The sequence below is a fragment of the Rhinoderma darwinii genome, chromosome 1 (genome assembly GCF_050947455.1).
Source record: "Rhinoderma darwinii isolate aRhiDar2 chromosome 1, aRhiDar2.hap1, whole genome shotgun sequence".
Taxonomy (NCBI): Eukaryota; Metazoa; Chordata; class Amphibia; order Anura; family Rhinodermatidae; genus Rhinoderma; species Rhinoderma darwinii.
This window is the reverse complement of record NC_134687.1, coordinates 215,453,650-215,477,220: the sequence shown is the minus strand read 5'-3', so window position 1 is coordinate 215,477,220 and position 23,571 is coordinate 215,453,650. Positions and strand designations below refer to the sequence as shown.

Genomic DNA, 23,571 nt, shown 5'->3' with positions numbered 1-23,571 from the left:
CAAGTCCAGAGTCAACGCAGCCGTCTACTAGGAAATTTTAGAGCGCTACCCTCTGCTGACAAGCTTTATGGAGATGCTGATTTCATTTTCCAGCAGGACCTGGCACCTGCCCACACTGCCAAAAGTACCAATACCTGGTTTAATAACCGCAGTATCACTGCGCTTGATTGGCCAGCGAACTCGCCTGACCTAAACCTCATAGAGAATCTATGGGGTATTATCAAGAGGAAGATAAGAGACACCAGACCCAACAATGCAGACTAGCTGAAGGCCACTATCAAAGCAACCTGGGCTTCCAGAACACCTCAGCAGTGCCACAGGCTGATCGCCTCCATGCCACGCCGCATTGATGCAGTAATTCATGCAAAAGGAGCCCCGACCAAGTATCGAGGGCATATACTGTACATACTTTTCAGTAGGCCTACATTCCGGTATTAAAAATAATTTTTGAAATTGGGCTTATATAATAGTCTAATTTTCTGAGACACTAAATTTTGGGTTTTCATTAACTGCTAGCCATAATCATCAACATTAAAAGAAAAAATGCTGGAAATAGATCCCTCTGTGTGTAACAAATCTATATAATATAGGAGTTTCACTTTTTGAATTGAATTACTGAAATAAATTAACTTTCTGATGATATTCTAATTCATTGAGAAGGACTAGTATATCTAGTAATGGCTGGCCTGGGGACCTTTACTAGGTCATCGGCTGCCTTGGCAACCTATTGCAAGTAGATAAAAACAATGGGAACCAGATGGGATCCACTGTGAAAAGAACAGACACTATCCAGGCGCAATACTTCCACGAGTCCAAAAGGTTTTTTGAAAAAATATCTAAAATTTATTGCCTAAAATAATAGATTATAAAAAAGAGAAAGTCTCTTGAGGTACAACACGTTTCGGGGAAAAACAACCCCTTTATCAAGTAAACATGAGACAAGGACTTAATGGTCTCCATTGTTTTTATCTACTTGCATTCACTCTCCGGCAAGGCTGGCACCTGATTCCCTAGAGATTACGACACTAGCAGCATCCTTCCCAACCAACTGGCTCCGCAATAGTGTTGTGTCGATCCATGCACAACCCCCAAAAGGTGATATATCTAATAGAGAAAACGAATGCTATCCTGACGTACTCACACTATGTAGCGCCATTTTGTTTTCTATTCTCAACCAGCCTTTATACATGGCAACCTATTGGCATTCGGCAATCGTAGGCCACCGATGGGTGACAGAGAGAGCCCACTCCATTTGTCAAAACACTTAAAAGGACACGGTTGGTATGCACCGTGGCCTATAAGGGGTTCAACACCCGCGATCGGTGGTTTCTCCGATCACGGCCATCAGTCACAGCCAGGCTTCCGCGAGGCTCGTGTGGGCCCAGCTTCATGCGCCTGCACACTCAATATCACATATATGCATGTTAGAAAGCGGGAAAGGGACTCTTCCCATGACAAGCATGTACCTGATAATGTGGGAAGGGGTTAATAAATGTGGGCCATTGAGTATATGTTAGTGCCATACAACATAGCTCTGACACTTATAGCAAAATAAAAAAGTGACTGTAGTAGTATTAAGCTTGAACTCACGTTAGAAGATGGATGTTGATACACATGGTCTTCACCAAGAACTAAGCGGTCAATGTAACCAGCTGCCCCTCCTGTACAGTTTGGATATTTCCCAAAATCACCAATACCTCCAGGTCCGAGATAACCCCTGTAAAATAGAAAATTCTGGAAGACTAATTTCAGGAATGATGCCAAATCAACACTAAGGATAGAGCTGCACGGCAACTTTTTGTACCGCAACTTTCTAATTTAAACAAACAATTTAACTACAGCTGTAGTCTAGAGGACGTATTGAACTCCATTTACTTTTGTAGACTGCAGCTGTTGCTCGACAGTTAAAATTTGATATTCGTGTTACAAAAAGTCGCAGTGTAGCCCTAGACTAGATGTACAGCACAAGCTATCTAATCTATCTGGTATGTTACTGCTATCAGTCATGTGGCCTTATATCATAACATTTATGGGCTCACAATGACGTTCATAAAAAAAATAATCCCATTGGCCTGTGTAGTTATATTAGAACTGTAGATGTAATGGAGATATCTCAAAACTGGTGCAAGGAAAAGTGGAGTAGTTGCCCATGGCAACCAATCACATTCCACCTCTAATTTTTCAGAGGCCCTTTGGAAAATGAAAGCAGCAACCCCATTGGTTGCCATGGACAACCGCTTCACTTTTGATGCATCTCCCCCAGTGGCTATAATCCTACAATTTAGCCAGAGGATGCGCATTAGTATTGGCTGAAAGAGACATAATGTCACTCAATCTATAGAACAGTATCTGTCTGTATATGGCCAACATTATTCAAATGGTTTTGTTAACTTAAAAGATTTAAGGGGGGGGGGGGGAATTTATCAAATCTGGTGCTAAAAAGTGGAGAAGTGGTTCATAGCAACCCATTGTGCTGCAACATTAATTCAAAAAGGGCCTCTAAAAAAATCTGATTGGTTGCAGTGGGCAACTGCTCTACTTTTCCTTTGCACCAGATAAATTTCACCCGATGTATTTGAACCTGTATTGATCAGACACTCTACATAAAGTGCAACCCGTCAGTGTACAGCACACATGCATTTATTAGTAGTACATATTTTAAAACAACTCACGTGGGGCATCCAGGCACAGGAAGCAGGAAAGTCAAACACAGCCAGCCTGCTTGTAGGACTAATATTATCAGCCACTGAGGCCAGAAAAGGATCACATCTTGCAATAGGAAACATGTACGGTTCTAGAATGTAAAAGTGGTATTTGTAAGCAATAGAAGATCCTTTTACATGGATATGGCTTCCACACACCCTACTGGCGCAAAAGTATTAGGCAGTTGTGGAAAAATGCTGCGAAGTAAAAATGCTTTCAGAAATAGAACACCATATGTCTCACATTAATAAGTGACTTCATAATTTCCCTTACATAATGGTAACTTTGGGGTTAATGTGGGTCACATTAATCCCAATGTTCCTCAATGCTGGCTGCCTTTTTTCAAGCTTGTGCTCTGCTGTACTACCTGCCTGGGCCCAATCTGTCACTACACTGCAGTGTGAGCGACACAGGCACGTCATCAGGAAACCTGTGCCGCTCGTGAACGTTCCCTCCCTTCCCCTTTCTCACATTCTCAGATTATCATTGGTAGCAGTAGAGAAAGGAAGGAGGAGCGTTCCTCCTTCCTACTGTGACGCGGCCGGCACGAATGACGAGCGGGGCGTCACCGTAGAAGGGAGGAACGCTCCACCTTTCTTTCTCTACTGCCACCAATGATAATCTGAGAAAGGGGCAGGGAAAGGGTCACTGTAAGAGGAGAACATCGCAGGCGCCTAATGCTGCGCGTGCGCCATGTTCTCTTCATTTATTTCAATACTAAGCTGTGCGGCCACCCAGCTTGGTATCGAAATACATAACGTTTTAGGCAGTTATGGAAAAACGCTGAAAAGAAGTAAGAATGCTCTCAAAAATAGAAGTGTTAATAGTTTTTTTTAATTAATTTACAAAATACAATGTGAATGAACAGAAGAAGAGAAATCTAAATCAAAATCAATATTTGGTGTGACCACCCTTTGCCTTCAAAACAGCATCAATTCTTCTAGATACACTTGCACAAAGTCATGGATTTTGTAGGATTATAGTCAGGTGTATGATTAACCAATTCTACCAAACAGGTTAGAATGATCATCATTTTCATAAGTAGGTTGAAACACAGTCATTAACTGTAACAGATACAGCTGTGTATGAGGCTTAAAACTGGGTGAGGGACAGCCAAACTCGGCTACGAAGGTGAGATTGTGGAAGAAAATTTCATGTCACAGGTCGACAATGGCAAGACTGAGCACAGCAACAAGACACATGATAGTTATACTGCATCAGCAAGGTCTCTCCCACGCAAAGATTTCAAAGCAGACTGGGATTTCAAGAAGTGCTGTTCAATCTCTTTAGAAAAAGCACGAAAAAACGGACAACGTTGAGGACCGTAGACGCAGTGGTCGGCCAAGGAAGCTTAGAGCAGCAGATGAGACACGTCATGCTTACTTCCCTTCGAAATCAGAAGATGTCCAGCAGCGTCATCAGCTCAGTAACTGGCAGAAACCAGTGGGACCGAGGTACACCCATCTACTGTTTGGAGAAGTCTGGCCAGAAATGGTCTTCATGGAAGAACTGCAGCCAAAAAGCCATACCTTCGATGTGGAAACAAGGCCAGGTGAATCAACTATGCACAAAAACATAGGAACTGCAGTGCAGAAAAATGGCAGCAGCTGCTCTGGACTGACAAGTCAAAATTTTAAATATTATTTGGCTGTAACAGAAGTCAGTTTCTTCGCCGAAGGGCTGGAGAGCGGTACAATAAGGAGTGTCTTCAGGCAACAGGTCAGAATTAATGGTGTCCTCATTGCTGGAAAATACAGGCAGATACTTATCCATCATTCAATACCATCAGGGAGGCGTCTCATTGTCTTAAAACATTTTCTGCAGCAGGACAACAACCCCAAACATACAGCCAATGTCATTAAGAACTATCTTCAGCGTAAAGAACAACAAGGAGCCCTGATCTTAACATTATCAAGTCTTTTTGGGACTAAATGAAGAGACAGAAGGATATTAGGTAGCCTACATCCACAGAAGATCTGTGGTAAGTTCTCCAAGATTTTTGGAACAACATTCCTGCCGAGTTCCTTCAAAAACGGTGTGCAAGTGTACCTAGTATTGATGCTGTTTTGAAGGCAAAGGGTGGTCACACCAAATATTGATTTGATTTAGATTTCTCTTCTGTTCATTCACTTAAATTGTATTTTGTTAATTGATAAAAAAAAAAAAACTAACACTTCTATTTTTGAAAACATTCTTAATTTTCAGCATTTTTCCACAACTGCCTAAAACTTTTGCACAGTACTGTAGTTACTATAAGACCCCTCTGTAAGAAACAAAAAAAGTTCAGATTTTCAGTCTCTATAGGTAAAAATATATTGTATATAAGAACCTGTAAGTGTGTCCTCCAAACTATTTCATTTCCACTTGCTTTACATAAAAAGCATTATGCCCTGTAATCACAGACACATGCAGAGAAGAGGCTGTTCGGGTCCGAGAGCAACTAAGGTCTCATGCACACAAGCAGAAGTTCTATGCTGGAAGCATTGATAAAATTGTGCATTTTTAATGCGTCACAAAAACGCTGACGCATTAAAGATGCGTGGCGGAGTTGTGTCAACTCCAACTTTGTTGCAATCAGATGTCACAGACACATGCGTTGCATAAATTACAACAATTCTAAGGGCCTGTTCACATCACCGTTGTTGCCCTTCCGTTGAGGGGTTCCATCGGGTTAACCTCTCAACGGAAAGGCGAACCTCAGCTTCCGTTTCCCTCACCATTGAACTCTATGGTGACGGAAACCTAGCAAATGGTTTCCATCTGTCACCGTTGTGACAGGGTTCCGTTGTTTGACGGAATCAATAGCGCAGTCGACTGCGCTATTGATTCTGTCAAAACGACGGAACCCTGCACAACGGTGACAGACGGAAATCATTAGCTAGGTTTCCGTCACCATTGAGTTCAATGGTGAGGGAAACGGAAGCTGAGGTTTCCGTTTGCCTTTCCGTTAAGGGGTTAACCCGATGGAAACCTCCGACGGAACCCCTCAACGGAAACGAACGCGGATGTGAACACACCCCAAGGTTAAATCTGTCAGGCAACTCAAAGTTGCCATATAGCCCACTAAGCGAAGATTTAGGAACCTGTTGATGGATTTCCTTTAGGCTATGTTCACACGGGGTATTTTGCCGAGTTTTTTGACGCGGAAACCGCGTCGCAAAACTCGGCAGAAACGGCCCGAGAACGCCTCCCATTGATTTCAATGGGAGGCGTCGGCGTCTTTTTCCCGCGAGCAGTAAAACTGCCTCGCGGGAAAAAGAAGCGACATGCCCTATCTTCGGGCGCTTCCGCCTCCGACCTCCCATTGACTTCAATGGGAGGCAGGAGAAAGCGTATTTCTCGCTGTTTTATGCCCGCGGCGCTCAATGGCCGCGGGCGAAAAACGGCGCGATAATTGCTGCGAAAATCGGCGTGCAGGGAGAGGAATATCTGCCTCAAAGTTCCAAACGGAATTTTGAGGCAGATATTCCTCCCCCAAAATACTCCGTGTGAACATAGCCTTAGGCTGGGTTTACACAGTTTTTTGCAGGAGGAAAATCTGCCTCAAAATTCAGTTTTGAATTTTGAGGCAGATTTTCCTCTGCCTGCATGGCGATTTTCGCTGCTTTTTTTGCTCGCGGCCATTGAGCACCGCGGGCATAAAACGCAGCGTAAACGGCCGAAGATAGGACGTCCCTTTTTCCCAAAAGCCGTTTTTTCCACTCACGGGAGAAAAAAAAAGCCTCTGGCTCCCATTGAAATCAATGGGAGGCATTTTCGGCCATTTTTTGGAGCGTTTTGCGGGGCGGTTTCCGCGTCAAAAAAGTCAGCAAAAAAACTGAGTGTGAACTCCCCTTAAAGGGGTTTTTCCACTTTTATGTAAATAAATCTTAAATCACTGTATAAATGAAAAGTTCTACTAGTTTCAAATCTACTTTGTTTAAATTTCTCACCATTTTTAAGATATTAGTTTGCGGTCGGTGAATGAGAACATTCATGTGTACATGCAGCAGTCCGGCACATAGCTAGTTCTGCTCTCGGCTAAGAAGTGGATACAATTGTATCCAATCTAGGCAATTCTCTGGGCTGCAGTTCCCTGCACAGCTGCTAGCTATATATGCCATCACTTTATAAGATGGGAATAACTTTTTAAAGGGTAACTAGACCTTCAGAAAACTTATTGATAGGTCTATGTGACATGTCCGAAGTTTTGATCGGTGGGGGTCTGAGACCCCCACCGATCGCTAAAATGAACTGGCAGAAGCGCTTGGGTGAGCCGAGGTAAAGGTGTACGGACTCAATAGAAAGTCTGAGCCCGTACACCAACTGCTTGGCTTTCCGAAAAAAGCAGCTCACATGAGCGCTTCTGCCGCTTCGTTTTAGCACTCGGTGGGGGGTCTCAGTGCTCAGACACCCGCCCCCATCAAAACTTCTGACACATCACATATACATGTCAGAAGTTTTCTGAAAGTATAGTTACACTTTAAGCTTTATTGACATAAGACCAGAAAACCCTTTTAAAGAGGCTTTGTCACCAGATTATAAGTGCCCTATCTCCTACATAATCTGATTGGCGCTGTAATGTAGATAACAGCAGTGGTTTTTATTTTGAAAAACGATACTTTTTGAGCAAGTTATGAACAATTTCAGATTTATGCTAATGAGTTTCTCAATGAACAACTGGGCGTGTTTTTACTTTTGACCAACTGGGTGTTGTACAGAGGAGTGTATGAGGCTGACCAATCAGTGACCAATCAGCGTCATACACTTCTCATTGTTCCAGCCCAGCTTCTTTCACTGCACACACAGAAAGATCACGCTGTGCTGTGTGAGTAAGGGCTTATTCAGACAAACGTGATATACGTCCGTGCAACGCGCGTGATTTTCACGCACCTCGCACGGACCTATATTAGTCTATGGGGCCGTGCAGACAGTCCGTGATTTTTACGCAGCGTGAGGCCGCTGCGTAAAACACACGACATGTCCGTTCTTTCTGCGTATTTCGCGCATCACGCACCCATTGAAGTCAATGGGTGCGTGAAAACCACGCATGCCACACGGAAGCACTTCCTTGGGACGCGTGTGATTCGCGCAACAGCAGTGAAAAGTATGAATGAAAACAGAAAAGCACCACGTGCTTTTCTGTTTACAAAACATCCAAACAGAGTGTCATCATGATGGCGGCTGCGCCAAAAGCACGCAGCCGCGCTTCATATGGTGATGACACACGGAGCTGTTAAGTGCCTTTTGCGCGCGCAAAACGTGTGAATCCGGCCTTAGTCCCACAGAAACTTTACCGAAGTATGAATAGGCTGGAGGTGATGTCTATTCACACTCAAGACACTTCGGTAAAGTTAATGTGTGAGTGACATCACAGCGTGATCTCGCGAGATCACGCTATGCTGTCATTCATAGCGAGAGCTGGGCTGGAACGATGAGAAGTGTATGACGCGGATTCGTCACTGATTGGTCAGCGTCATACACTCCTCTGTACAACGCCCAGGTGGCAAAAAGGTAAAAAACGCCCAGTTGTCTATTAAGAACTATCTAGCATAAATCTAAAATGATTTATAACTTGCTCAAAATTGATCGTTTTTCAAAATAAAAACCACTTATCTACATTACAGCGCCAATCACATTATGTTGGAGATAGGGCACTTATAATCTGGTGACAGAGCCTCTTTAAGAACACAATGACAAATGTATTCACTTGGCACAGTAATGTGCACATGTAGTTTCATCACCTGGGGCATAGGATCTGGTAAAGACTTTGTAAACAGTAATTCCAAAACTGAAACCAGAAAATAAGTAAGGCTAAGCCGCTGAAGAACACCCATAATTCGGATTTCACTCCAAGATACTGAGAAAAAAAATAAGATATATTATTCATACATACACAAACATTTTCTTTACAAAAATAGCACTAAGGTTCATGCATTTTAAAGAGCAGGTATCAACTGCTAAGACGTGCCCATTCTTGCAGATTAATTGCTTCCGACAAAATGATCCGAAACCCAACTTGACATTAAAATAATCTGGCTGTATGTCCAGGGTGCTCAAATTTGTTCTGTAGTTATGGGTGTTTAAATAACATAATGGGGGGGGATTAAAACAATCAATGCCAGCATTCTGGCGTCGAAGAGTCGCAATTTACAACTGTTTTTTCCGGCACTTTTTTTTAAAGTGGGTGGAGCTTAGTGAAAGTGGGCAGGGCCATCCACTGCAGAGACTGCTGTAAATTATAGCTGAAATCTACAACAGCTCTGAGGTGGCGTAGATAGCCATAGATACACCTAATTTATTAAGAGGCTTGCATTTCTTAATCTAAAGAGCGCTGGAGTAAACTGCATATGAAACGCCAATCTTCATAAATCCCCCCAATATATTTAAAATTATTTGAGGATAAGCAGTTACTTTTCTTGTAATGCCCAGAGTTTTCGTTAGTTCCGTTCTGCAGTAGGGTTTTGTTCCAAGAGTCCCCTCCCCTGTGGTACACAGCGCTTATTCACCACTCTCCTTCCCATCTTTTCTCAAGAGAAAGACAACGTAGAATTAGGAACCATTAATACGTCCAATTAGCCAATAGGGAAGGGGGGTGGGGCAAATATTTCATTTATGAGCCCTATAGCAGCTTTAGGGGATGCCTCTATTGTGCAAATGGTTGTACAAGTGATGACCGCAGTTGTGCTTTAACTGGTAAGGGGATACTTCTATATATGGCATTATCCAAATTGCTGATATTCATATTAGACCGAAGGTATTACACCAATATAAGTAATAAACACAATGTGTACTTTACCGTCCTAACAGCCTGGATTGATCTGCCAATACAATCTCCTCCGATTTTTAGTTAGAATCTGGACTCCACCATCAGCGAGCAGACGTGCAGCTACACAGGTACCGCTCTCCCTGCATGCCAGGGAAGAAGCCGTAATGGCGAAACTCTGGGTCAGGCTAACTACTTGGCGTGGCATGTGCCTATTCTTTTTAGATGTGCCTGTACAACATTTTACCTTTGTAGTACAATTAAACCTTTCTTATTTGAAAAAAAAAAAAAAGAAATGAACATTTCACAGTGCCACCGCTCTATGTACCCTTGATCTTTCAAGGTCCTTGATACATTCTTTTGGTGAATGGATATCATATCTGGATAGAACCATAAGTCTCAGCGAAATTACAGCGAGAGATACTCGTGTAGCTGCACGTCTACTCGATGATGGTGGAGTCCAGATTATAACAACTAAAAATCAGAGGAGATTGGACTGATCTGTGCCAATAAAGTACACATTGTGTTTATTGCTCTATAGGTACTTTGGACTTTCTTTACCTGCTCCGGCCTAAGTTTGTGCATTTTTGGAAATTATATATTTACCAATATAAATTCTGTTCATATGGAAGGTGTTAAAATTCATAATTTCAGGAAACATTCATATTTGTTTTTTTTTTTTTAATTCTCACATGGTCCACGGCAGTAGTTTTCATTTATCACAAACAATCCAATGAGGAAAAGCTGAATGCTTCGCCAAAGAACTTTCCAAAACAGTTTCCATCTGGAGTTTCCCTTACGCAGCATAGTGTTTAAGGACAAATGGATGGAGGTTCCCATAATGAAGACAAACCTAGAATTTAAAAAAATAAATTAAAAAAAAGGGACCAGATGGATAGATATACATAGATAGATAAAAGGTCGAGAGAGAAAGCTCTAAAACGTCAACAAGTGTGCAAACAGTATATCACACAAAGCAAAACACAGCAAACATAGAGAGAATTATATATGTGACGGTGATGACACCTATACAAGACCACCCTACGTTTTATTTTTGTACAACAGAGTAATCTGACCAATCCCATGCGGTGCACATGGATTGTGATAGTGTTGTCACATTATTTGATTTAAATATTCTGTACGTACATAATGTATGACCACTTTTTACATTACCAGTAGTCAATATTGTCGCCTTTGAGTATTGAACTCCAGTGCACGTGTTTGTATTGTGCAATGGGGGGGGTGACACACCTGTTAACTAGGAAGGCTTTGTTTCTGCTCCAGCATTGGCCCGAACACATTTGCATGTGATCCGGTTACTGGGGTAGGTGTATATCCTACTATGGGCATGCACAGTGCGCTCCTGAGCGCCCTATCAAATGTTAAATCTTTTAGGTCGCTGGCTTGATCCGATCATTTGATCGGTTAGTGGCTCCATTCTCTGCCTCCCTTGTTTCTGCAGTACCTAATGGGTTATGAGGCATTTATACAAAATATTGACATCTCGAGTGCTGCAATTTCTTTAATATATATGCGTTTATGCCTCTCTCCTTTTGGATGCTTTATATGGATATTTGCCTATATAGGCACTGCAATGTACTTTCACTCTCCTTAGATAAAGGCTTGCCTTAGATTGGGAGCCATATAGTCCCTACTACGGCGTAGTTTGGCTATTTGATAATTATATACATACCTTACTAAAATATCCCTTAAAAGAACGTAACTTTTCCCTATTCAAAGATGGCCGCATCGCGTCTGCGCTTCATTGCGCATGCGCGAATGCATACCGGATATCCGTAGTATTTGGAACATGGCAATATCCCACGCATGCGCAGTAGCGTTTTTTTCGCTAACCGCTATGGCGGCGCCGTGATACCACGTCCTATGAGGTAATTTTCGATTTTAATTTGTTTTTAAGTCACACACATGTGAACACTGCTCTTAATTGGATACTTTAACTGTATTGTGAGTTATATGCACATTGACTGTTGTTTATCCGTCTTACTTTGACACTATATGTTTAACTCTGATGTGTCACTTTTTACTACTTATTTATTGTATTACGTTTGTGATGCTGTTATATACTTTTTATCTGATTATACTTGATTACACTTATTTGATTGTCACTATGTTATATACTTGGAATGTATCACATGTTAGTTGCTTGAGAAAGGCTCTAGAGGACAGAGCTGAAACGTTGCACAGGGGGCAATAAAAGTACCCTTTTTTTCACATTTACTGCGGAGTGCTGCCTATTTTTTGAATATTATATATATATTTATTTTTTTTACTGTGAAAAAGTTTTAGGCAGTTGTGGAAAAATGCTTTCAAAAATAGAAGTGTGAATAGTTTCTTTTTATAAATTAACAAAAATACAAAGTGAATGAACAGAAATCTAAATCAAATTAATATTTGGTGTGACCACTGTTTGTCTTCAAAACAGCATCAATTCTAAGTACACAGTTTTTGAAGGAACTTGGCAGGGAGGTTGTTCCAATCATCTTGGAGAACTAACCACAGATCTGCGGATGTAGGCTTCTTAAAATCCTCCTGTCTCTTCATGTAATCCCAGACTGACTCGATGTTGTTGAGATCAGGGCTCTGTGGGGGCCATATCATCACTTCCAGGGCTCCTTGTTCTTCTTTATGCTGAAGATAGTTCCTAATGACATTGGTTGTATGTTTGGGGTCCTTGTCCTGCTGCAAAATAAACTTGAAGCCAATCAGACGCCTCCCTGATTGTATTGCATGATGGATAAGTATCTGCCTATATCTCTCAGCATTGAGGACACCATCAACCCCTAAGTGCACGTCATGGTGCAGGGAGTGATGTATGGAGCGGGCTCACGAGCTATGCCCGTTCCATATGCTGCGGGTGTCAGTTGTGTATTACAGCTGACACCCGGCACCTACATCGATCGAGCTGTTCCTGGCCGTTTAACCCCTTAAATGCTGCTGTCAATCACGACCGCAGTATCTGAGGCATTATAAAGAGGGGGCGGCCCCTTCAGGCAGCTCATGCCCCCCACAAGACACGATCATGGGGTGCCGATGGTTGTCATGGTACATTTGTATTGCAGTGTATTATACCAGCGATCTAACAATCACTGGTTCAAGTCTATTAGGGGGACTAATAAAATGTGTAAAAAAAGTAAAATAACAATTTTAGTAGTGAAAAAAAAAGAAACCCTTTTCCCATTTTTCCGCTGATGTAAAAAATAAATAAACAAAGTTTGTATCGCTGCGTCCCTAAAAGTCTGAACTATTACAATACAGCATTATTTAACATGAACGCCGTAAAAAGAAGATATAAAACACCAGAATTGCGTTTTTTTGGTCAACATAGCGGTGAAATTTTTTTAAAATAAAAAGTGATCAAAAATTCGTATGTACCATCGTAGGTACCAATAAAAACCACAGCTGGTGCCGCAAAAAAATAGCCCTCACACCGCTCAATTGACAAAAAAATATATATCGTTTTTTCTTTGTAAAAGGAGTAATCCATTAAAAAACCTATATAAATTTGGTATCGCCATAATTGTATTGACCAGCAGAATAAAGTTAAGTTGTCATTTTTACCGTATGGTGAAAGACGTAAAAAACGAAACCCAAAAGAAAATGGAGGAATCGCAGTTTTTTCCAATTCCACCCCACATAGAATTTTTTCAGTTTCCCAGTACATTATATGGTACCAATAGAAACTACAACTCCTCCTGCAAAAAACAAGCCTTCAAACTATTAAATGGAAAAAAAAAAAAGTTATGGCTCATGAAAGGTGGGGAGTGTAAAACGGAAAAATAAAAAAATGCCGTGGACTTTAACCCCTTAATGACCGGGCCATTTTGCACGTTAATGACCAAGGATTATTTTTTGTTTTTTCATGGTCGCATTCCAAGAGTCGTAACTTTTTTTTTATTCCGTCGACATAGCCGTATAAGGGCTTGTTTTTTGCGGGACGAGTTGTATTTTGTAATTGTACCATTTTTAGATGCTTACAATATATTGATTAACTTTTATTAACTTTATTTTAGGAGAGCATTGAAAATAAGCAGCTATTCCAGCATTAATTTTCACGGTATAAATTTACGCCGTTTACTATGCAGCGTAAATAACATGTTAACTTTATTCTATGGGTCGGCACGATTACGGGGATACCAAATATGTAAAGGTTTTATATGTTTTCCTACGTTTGCACAATAAAAACCCTTTTAGAAAAAAATTACTTGTTTTTCCATCGCCGCGTTCCAAGAGCCGTCATTTTTTTATTTTTCCGTCAATGTGGCCGTATGTGGGCTTGATTTTTGCGGGCCAATGTGTCGTTTTCATTAGTACTATTTTGGGGTACATAGGACTTCTAGATTAACTTTTATTTTATATGGGGAAAATGGGAGAAAAGAGAGAATTTTTCCGTTGTTTTTTGCGGTTTTTTTGGACGCCGTTCATCCGGCGGTTTAATTAATGTGTTCATTTTATTGGTCAAGTTGTTACGATCGCGGCGATACCATATATGTGTATGTGTTATTTGTTTTGACAGGCAGGCAGTTGCGGAAGACAGACCTGGGGGTCTTTGTTAGACCCCCGGCTGTCATGGAAACCCGAGGGCGACCCGCGATTTGTTTGCGGGGGCGCCGATCGGGTGACAGAGGGAGCTCCCTCCCTCTGTCAAACACATTAGATGCCGCCGTCACTATTGACAGCGGCATTTAATGGGTTAAACTGCCGGAATCGGAGCGCGCTTCGATTCCGGCAGTTGCAGCAGGAGCCAGGTTGAGTATAACAGCCGTGCTCCTGCCGCTGATCGCGTGGGTACAGCGGCAGTACCCGCGCCATCACAGGACGGATATATCAGTCCTCCTGCGCGAACTAGCAGCTGCTGAGGACGGATATATCCGTCCTTCGGCGTTAAGGAGTTAAGGGGTTAATCCTGACCAAATTCCCAACTCCATTTGCTGAAATGCAGCCCCAAACATGCAAGGAACCTCCACCATGCTTCACTGTTGCCTGCTGACACTCATTATTGTACCGCTCTCCAACCCTGCGACGAACAAACTGCCTTCGGTTACAGCCAAATATTTCACATTTTGACTCATCAGTCCAGAGCACCTGCTGCCATTTTTCTGCACCACAGTTCCTATGTTTTCATGCATAGTTGAGTCGATTGGCCTAGTTTCCACTTCGAAGTTATGGCTTTTTGCCTGCAATTCTTCCATGAAGACCATTTCTGGCCAGACTTCTCCGAACAGTAGATGGGTGTACCTGGTTCTCACTGGTTTCTGACAGTTTTGAGTTGATGGCACTGCTGGACATCTTCTGATTTAGAAGGGAAGTAGGCATGATGTGTCTGATCTGCTGAACAAAGTTTCCTTGGCCAACAACTGCGTCTATGGTCCTCAACTTTGTCCGTTTCTTTGTGGTTTTTCAAAAGAGCTTGAACAGCACTTCTTGAAACCCCAGACTGCTTTGAAATCTCTGCCTGGGAGAGACCTTGCGGATGCAGTATAACTACCCTGTTGCTGTGCTCAGTCTTGCCATGGTGGACCTGTGGCATTAAATGATCTTACACAATCTCACCTTTGTATCAGAGATTGGCTGTTCCTCACCCTAAGTGTCCTACACAGCGGTTTCTCTTACAGTTAAAGGGATTTTCCCAGGAGGGACATTTATGACATATCCACAGGATATCCTCAGAAAAAGCGTGGTTGAACAGCAGCACACGTCTCCCAAATTTCAATCAATATATTCTTTTATTGGTCAAACATCCAGTAAAAAATGGCAACGTTTCGACCTGTGACAAGTGGAGGGTCTTTCTCAAGCCTAACAATGTGTCTAGCAGTGTGAGTTTAAATAGGAAAGTATACAACATCACATGGTGCAGGTAATCCAATCAAAACATCAGTACGTCATAGGGAAACTCCCACATGTATACAATTACATGCATAGCATTGTTCTCATATAAAATATTATAAATATATTATATTTTCTGAGGATTACATTACGTCAGACTGGGTTTGTCTGATTTTACAGCTTAACACTGCTCCTGATATCGGGATTTGTGTGGCTTCAAATACTTTATTTTTTGGATATCCACAGGATATGTCATAAATGTCAGATAGATGCGGGTCTCACCTCTGGGACACACACCTATCTCTAGAACAGGGCCCCCTAAACCCCGTTCTAGCTTTTTGTGCTCACGCAGACTCCCGGCCACTTCCCGATTACATGGTTGGGAGTTACGGAAGCAGCGTAACTCGCTGAGCTACGCTGTTTCCGTAACTCCCATAGAACGGAATAGTAGTTACAGAAACAGCGTATCTCGCATGCTACGCTGCTTCCGTAACTGCTATTCACTACTATGGGAGTTATGGAAATAGCGTAGCTCAGTAACGCCGTTTCCGTAACGCCCGACCATGTAATCAGGAAGTGGCCGGGAGTCAGTGTGAGCACAAAAAGCTAGAACAGGGTTTAGAGATAGATGGGACCCGCATCTATCTGACATTTATTACATATCCTGTGGATATGTCATGAATGTCCCTCATGGGAAAACCCCTTTAATGACTGTGTTTCAACCTACATATAAATATGATGATCATTATCACCAGTTTGGTAGAATTGGTTAATCATACACCTGACTATACGCCTACAAAATCCATGACTTTGTACAAGTGTACCTAGAAGAATTGATAGTTTTACAGGCAAAGGGTGGTCACACCAAACATTGATTTGATTTAGATTTCTCTTTTGTTCATTCACTTTGTATTTTTAAATTAAAAAAACAACAAAAACTATTAACACTTCTATTTTTGAAAGCATTCTTACTTCTTTTCAGTATTTTTCCACAACTGCCTAAAATGTTATGTAATTCGATACGAAGCTGGGTGGCCGCACAGTTTAGTATTGAAATAAATCAAGAGAACATGGCGCGCGCGCAGTGTAAAGCGCCCGCGATGTTCTCCTCTTCCAGTGACCCTTTCCCTGCCCCTTTCTCACACTCTCAGATTATCATTGGTGGCAGTAGAGAAAGGAAGGAGGAGCGTTCCTCCCTCCTACGGTGACGCCCTGCTCATCAGTAGTGTCGGCCGCGTCACAGTTGGAGGGAGGAACGCTCTTCCTTCCTTTCTCTACTGCCACCAATGATAACCTCAGAATATGAGAAAGGGGAAGGCAATGTCATGGTTTTCCTGATGACGTGCCTGTGTCGCTCACACTGCAGTGTAGTGACAGATCGGCCCCAGGCAGGTAGTACAGCAGAGCACAAGCTTGAAATAAAGGCAGCCAGCATTGAGAAACATTGGGACTAATGTGACCCACATTAACCCCAAGGATGCCATTATGTAAGGAAAATTATGAAGTCACTTATTAATGTGAGGCACATGTTATGAATTTAGTACCTCTATATGCCTCACATTAATAGTAATGAACCCCATCATGGACCTCACAATGTTGCCCATTACAACTGTGAGCAAGGTACTTGATGGGATCACTTACTATAATGAATATAATGGGCATCATTGGGTTAATGTGTGAGGGAAAGGAAGTGTTCGGTGCGTGAGATACAGACCGTATGTCACCCGCTTTTCCTGGATTCAACAAAATTCTGAATTCACGATACCAAATTCTGGTATTGTGACAACCCTAATATATTGTATGTATGTATGTATGTATGTATGTGTTATGGCAGGAAGGAGGGGATAAGTGAGCCCTAATCTACCCACCGCCCTGTCCCTGCCTACTTGCAACGACCCGCCCTAGGCGACGGGGTACAACTGGGCGGCGGTCCCTACGCTGACTAAGTGCAAGGGAATACAAACAGGGAACAAGCAAGGGAAGGGGCAGTAGCCCACGGAACACCGTGAGGAAACCAGAGTGGTCAACGAGCCAGTCAGAATCAGGATGTCACCAAGTATACGAACGCAGAGCAAGGAGCAGGAAGCAAGCCGGGGTCAGAGCGAAGCAGGATAAGCGGAAGCTGTAGCAAGGCTGAAGCAAGGCAGAAGCAGGCTGGAGCAAGACTGGAGCAGGACCAGGAAGAATCACAAGCAATGAGGAAGAGAAAACGGCAGGTATAAATGGACAGAGGGCGGAGCTAACTCCAAATGACCAGGCCGCGATAGGCTCTCCCACTCCTGAGCCTGCCACCCTGATTGGTGGGAGCCGGAGTCAGTCTAAGAGGTCCGGCCTCAGGTGTCGATTGATTAATCCTGGGAGTATCCACAGACGTAGTGCCTGGCAGATCCTTTACAGTATGTATACATTTATTACACACATATAAACAAGGAATGTTTTATGCCTGTTCACACAGTTTTTGGCGCCGATTTTAATGTGGAAAATTTGTCGGAAGCAGCGTAAAAAAAAACCTCCAAAATCGCCCCCTCAATGGGAGGCAGAGGCTTTTTTTTCCAGGATGGCTTTCAGCTGCTCACAAATGATGCCGCGGTTACGCCTCTGATTTCCCATTGAAATGAATAGGAGGCAGAAAAAAAACTGCGGTGTAGTATTCGAGCTTTTTTCGCAGCGTTTTTTGCCCGCGGTCCTTAAGTTAGCTTCAATGGCCTGCAGGCGAACAACACTGCAAAAAAGCGCAGGCAGGTCAACATCTGCCTCAAAATTCCTGAAGGAATTCTGAGGCAGATTTTTTCTGCCTGCAAAAAACCCCATGTGAGAGTCAGCATAGCAGTGCACAGAAATAAAATCCTAAGTAACTTGGCAATGGAAAATATCCTCTATCGCCTCTTACACCATATATGCTACAGTCCAAGTACATGTAACATGCTGTAGACAAATGCCTATGCACTAAGATGTAAGGAGCATAACTGGCTGCCTGTACACATCCTACATTATGAATAAAATATATTAAAAAAACTAAAAAAAAAAAAAAAAAAACTTACCATGGAAAAACCAGATCAGCTATCGTAAGACCTATAATTAAAAGTACATAAAGTTGCTAAAAAGTACAGTAAGTGCGCAAGTGTTATGCATTTACTGTTTACAGAGGTATAGTGAATTATATGGATGCTCATATATAAAAACAGTGACCTTCTTTATAAGGCAATGTATGAGACGTCTGACGACATAAGACGTCATCAAGCAATGTATACTTTGATTTCAATTGTTCTAAATATTAAATACATAACCATAAATAATCTGTGGTATTTCCTTCAAATATTTTAAAATCGCAAAGATATGTACGCTCTCATTAGAAAAAATTTCCCAGCTTTAATAGTTGAGCATCTGCACACCCATCACCCGACCTTGTCGTCAGTGAACTATGAGGTAGGGCTGGTTAATTAATCACGAAATAACCAAAATTCAATGGCGTGGTATGCAAAATAGGGGGTGTGTCCTGTAAAAATGGGGTGTCATGTGAAAGGTGGCGTGACCTAAATAATCGTGATCGAGGTTACATGTGCAGTTAAAGAGGCTCTGTCACCACATTATAAGTGGCCTATATTGTACATGATGTGATCGGCGCTGTAATGTAGATAACAACAGTGTTTTCTTATTTAGAAAAACGATCATTTATGACCTATTTTAGCTTTATGCTAATGAGTTTCTTAATGGACAACTGGGCGTATTTTACTTTTTGACCAAGTGGGCGTTGTGGAGAGAAGTGTATGATGCTGACCAATCAGCGTCATGCACTTCTCTCCATTAATTTACACAGCACATAGTGATCTAGCTAGAGCACTATGTGCAGCCACATACACACACATTAACGTTACTCAGGTGTCCTGACAATGAATATACATTACCTCCAGCCAGGACGTGATGTCTATTCAGAATCCTGACACTTCGCTAACGTTTCTGTGAGATTTACAGCAAGGCAAGCGTAATCTCGTTTTAAATTACATTTTACAGCGTAATCTCGCGAGATTACGCTTGCCTTGCTGTAAATCTCACACAAAACGTTAGCGAAGTGTCAGGATTCTGAATAGACATCACGTCCTGGCTGGAGGTAATGTATATTCATTGTCAGGACACTTGAGTAACGTTAATGTGTGTGTATGTGGCTGCACATAGTGATCTAGCTAGATCACTATGTGCTGTGTAAATGAATGGAGAGAAGTGTATGACACTGATTGGTCAGCGTCATACACTTCTCTCCACAACGTCCACTTGGTCAAAAAGTAAAAAACACACCCAGTTGTCCATTAAAAAAAGTCATTAGCATAAAGCGAATATAGGTCATAACTCCGTCAAAAATGATTGTATTTCTAAATAAAAAAACACTTTTGTAATCTACATTACAGCGCCGATCACATCATGTACAAGATAGGCCACTAATAATGTGACAGAGCCTCTTTAAGCGTGATTTTAATTTAGAGCATAATTTCCCAGCCCTACTTTAACCCTATCGAGATGCCATGGCATGCTCTAAAGAGGGCTGTAAACACATTTGCAGGGAGGAATAGTTCAAAATTGCTCCTCACCGTTGTGCAAATCTTATTTGCAGCTAAAGGAAACATTTGATGGAGGCGATTGCTGCCAATGGGGAGCTACAGGTTATTAAATCAGGGGTTCACTTACTTTTTCTCCCTGCACTGTGGATGTTTACTCAATGTGCTCAATAAAAGTCATGAACAGTACAACGGTTTGTGTGTTATTAGTTTAGTTACATTATGTTTGACTAGAATTGTGAGTTTGAGAACAATCAGACCACATTTTATTAGTAATCAATGCAGAAATTCAGGTAATTCAAGGGGTTCACTTACTTTTTCTTGCAGCTGTATATGAACATATATAAACACTTCTATAGGTTTTGCAGCGAAACGGGACATCATTTTTAACAATCACCCTATATTAGTACAGGTTAATAACCTGAGCACACAGGTATGAAAGCAAAAAATAAAATAAAAAAAGAAGGCCCAAAACTTACCATTCCAGCTCTGATGCTTGAAGAACCAATAGCCTCCTCCACCATAATTTACAAACACCATGACTATAAGAGAAAGCCTAACAGAAAAACACAATTACGTGCGTCAAAAGGTTGTTTTCTTCTTCAACAATAAATAAATAAGCTAATAAATTACAACTGCAGGACACAGATCTGGACAGTCCCCTTTAACCCCTTCACAACATTTGATGTATGGCTAGGTCATTGCCGGGTAGGGGGAAGTATGGAGCGGGCTCATAAAGTGAACCGCTTCATACAATGCAGGTGTCGGCTGTATGTTATCACTTGAGCGCGATCCCGCTTGTTTAACCTGTTAAGTGCTGCGGTCAATAGCGACCGCGGCATTTAAATCGTTAGAAAGAGGGGGGCGACCGCCAATAGCAGCTCATCGCGCCCGCCGCAATGCAATCATGGTGTGGCGATGGTTGCTATGGCAGCCATCTTTGTGCTCCTATTAAGCCCTGCCTCTGGCAGGGCTTAAAGGGAATGTGTTGTCAATTTAAAAAAAAAAAAGAAGTAACTTAATTATTTTTGTTATATTTTTTACGGTTTTTTTTGCTGTATTTCTTTTTTCCTCCAAAAAGGTGGAAAGTATTAAAAATTAAATAATAAATTTGACATGTTTTCCTATGTTGGCCACCAGAGGGAGCACTTCCCAGAATTACAGCAAGGTGAATCAGGCAGAGCAGCCTGACCTACAGCTGCTGTAAATGTGTGAGGGAGACTCACCCCCCCCCCCCTCCCTATTTTTGGCTACAAGCCAGAAAAATGTGTCTTCATATTGCTAAGCAGTGTCCGGCTCCCATTTTGGAAGTGCTTTTAAAATAGCAGTTGGTAGAAGCTATAGGACACAAGTCAAGAGGCCCTGTGGTGAATTACTTTTTAGTTGACCGGTTCACACAGCGTGTACTAGACGCGTTTTTTTGGCGCATTTTACGTCCTGAAAAACGCATCAAAAAAACGCTTAATTACACTTTTCATTGACATAAATGGTAAAAAACGTTATTAGTACATACAATGCGCTTTTTTACACATGTTTTTAAAAAACGCATTGTGTAAATAAAGAAGTGTCGAGTCAATTCCTTTGCATGTAAAACACGCCTAATGTTCCCATAGTCAATGGGAGTCCTAATTACGCGGCAAAAAACGTGCAAAAAGCGCATACAATATGCATAAAAAAACACGTGAAAAAAACGTCAAACGCCTGATTAAGATTCCCAATTAAATCAATAGGAAAGTGAAACGTTAGTTTTTTTACACAAGCGTTTTTAAAAACCGCGTGGCGTAATAAAGAATTGTTGGATCAATTCTTTGGTGCATAAAACACGCCAAATGTTCTCAGAGTCAGTGGGAGTCCTAACTACGTGCCCAAAAACTTGCAAACAGCGGAAAAAAAAAAACGGAATTGTGCATGGCCCCATAGAAATGAATGGGTCAGTGTGCTATCCAATAAAAAAAAAAAAGGACAGCACGCTGAAGCATTTGACTGAAGTGTGCTTGAGGACTAACTATTTTTTTTGTAGGTTCCACTGGATCTATTGGACATCGTAGATTTGGTGGACTACTGAAATGATCTATGGTTTTTGTTTAAATAAAATGGTTAGCGAGCATTGTATGGGGGAGTTTTTATTTCAATAAAAATATTTTCTTATGTCTGTGTTTTTTTAATACTTTATTAACGCCTGGATAATGGCAGTTGTCAGTTTGACGACATCCATTACTAAGGCGGGACTTAGTGTTAGCCAGTAAAAAGTCTAATACTAACCCCCATTATTACCCCGGTACCCACCGCCACCAGAGGTATCAGGAAGAGCCGGGTACGATCCAGTACCCGACTATCTGCACTGATGGTCGGGGTATGGGGCGGCCACAGGCTGGTATTAGGCCGGGAAAGGCAAAAACAATGCCCCTTCCCACCCTGGTAATGCTAGGCTGCTACTGTGTTGTATCTGGCTGGTTATAAAAAATAGAAGGGAACCCCACGTCATTTTTTTAATGAATTTTTATTCTTTTAAAACGACGTGGGGTCCGCCCCATTTTCATGACCAGCCACATACAACACAGCAGCAGCCTAGCACTAACCCCCATTATTACCCCGGTACCCACCGCCACCAGAGGTATCGGGAAGAGCCGGGTACTATCCAGTAATCTGTTGTGATGGTCGGGCACTGGGGCGGCCACAGGGTGGTACTATTAGGCTGCGAAGGGCCAAAAACCGTGGAGGAATCGCTGTTATTTTCTACCCCACAAATACAGTTTTCCCCCGTTTCCTAGTACATTATATGCCACAATAAATGGCGCTAAGAAAAACTACAAGGTGCCCATAAAAGGGGTAGTTTAGTGACTACAGAGGATGCCTATCATATCAGTATTCAGAAGGCTATAGTAAGTGCCCGTTTACCTCGACAGCTGGGAAGTAAAGCCATTTCTGTCAGAGTTAAAAGATCAACTCCAGTTACAACTAATATTAAACAACAGTATTCTGAATAGGTAAAACATTAAAAAAAAATATTTTCCCTGTATAATCTCACTGGCGTGGGTGAAAGGAAAGAAAATTTATGGCTCAGAAAACTGGCTGTCACTTAAGCTGAACAACTTTGTTACACTAGCACTAATTACTAAAATAGAGTACAGAACGCTATGGACAAATGTATGGATATGAAGGTGTTAGGCACTGCTCACATCTGCGTCGGGGGCTCCGCTCGGAGCTTCCGTCGCAGATTCCATGAGATTTGACACGAAGAATAATTTTTCCCAGTAAAATCACAGATACCAGGATGGAACCCAACAGATACCAGTAAAGTCAAGAGGGTCCGTCTGGTGCCGGTGGTAACCGTGGTAGGATGGACCCTGCATCCTGGTTTCCGTTATAAACAGTAAACCAGGACGCAGAGGTGTACAGAGGCTAATATAGGTTTCTTAAAACGTTAAAGTCATGGATCACATTTTTTCCGAACTAGATATTTGTAATAATCTTTGAGTGGAAAAAAAATAGTTACCCTCTAAATGTGTCAAGTGAACGGAGTCTTTGGGGAACAGTGTTCCAGGTAGCACAGTGCGCATCCTGGCTGCATAGATCAGCCCTATTAGGGGAACCAAGCTCCTTTAAAAAAAACACACAAAGAAAAACGGTGCTCATAACATTGCTGTCAATGAATGGAAGAAAAATGATCACAGACAAACTCAAAATATTTAAACCATGTATGATTTACAGTATGGGGGATTCAATGGA

General features: G+C 41.9%; 1 protein-coding gene across 1 annotated transcript in view; it reads right to left on the bottom strand.

Moving 5' to 3' along the window:
- Positions 1 to 23,571, bottom strand: part of HGSNAT (heparan-alpha-glucosaminide N-acetyltransferase) — a 57,396-nt gene that overhangs the window by 14,724 nt on the left and 19,101 nt on the right. Inside the window, exons 7-13 of the mRNA XM_075861520.1 lie at positions 23,339 to 23,442; positions 20,322 to 20,398; positions 18,334 to 18,364; positions 10,141 to 10,301; positions 8,427 to 8,542; positions 2,673 to 2,794; positions 1,591 to 1,717 (exon numbers count right to left, since the gene is read on the bottom strand). Of these exons, the coding sequence (XP_075717635.1) occupies positions 1,591 to 1,717; positions 2,673 to 2,794; positions 8,427 to 8,542; positions 10,141 to 10,301; positions 18,334 to 18,364; positions 20,322 to 20,398; positions 23,339 to 23,442 (738 nt within the window). The remainder of the gene's footprint in view (positions 1 to 1,590; positions 1,718 to 2,672; positions 2,795 to 8,426; positions 8,543 to 10,140; positions 10,302 to 18,333; positions 18,365 to 20,321; positions 20,399 to 23,338; positions 23,443 to 23,571) is intronic.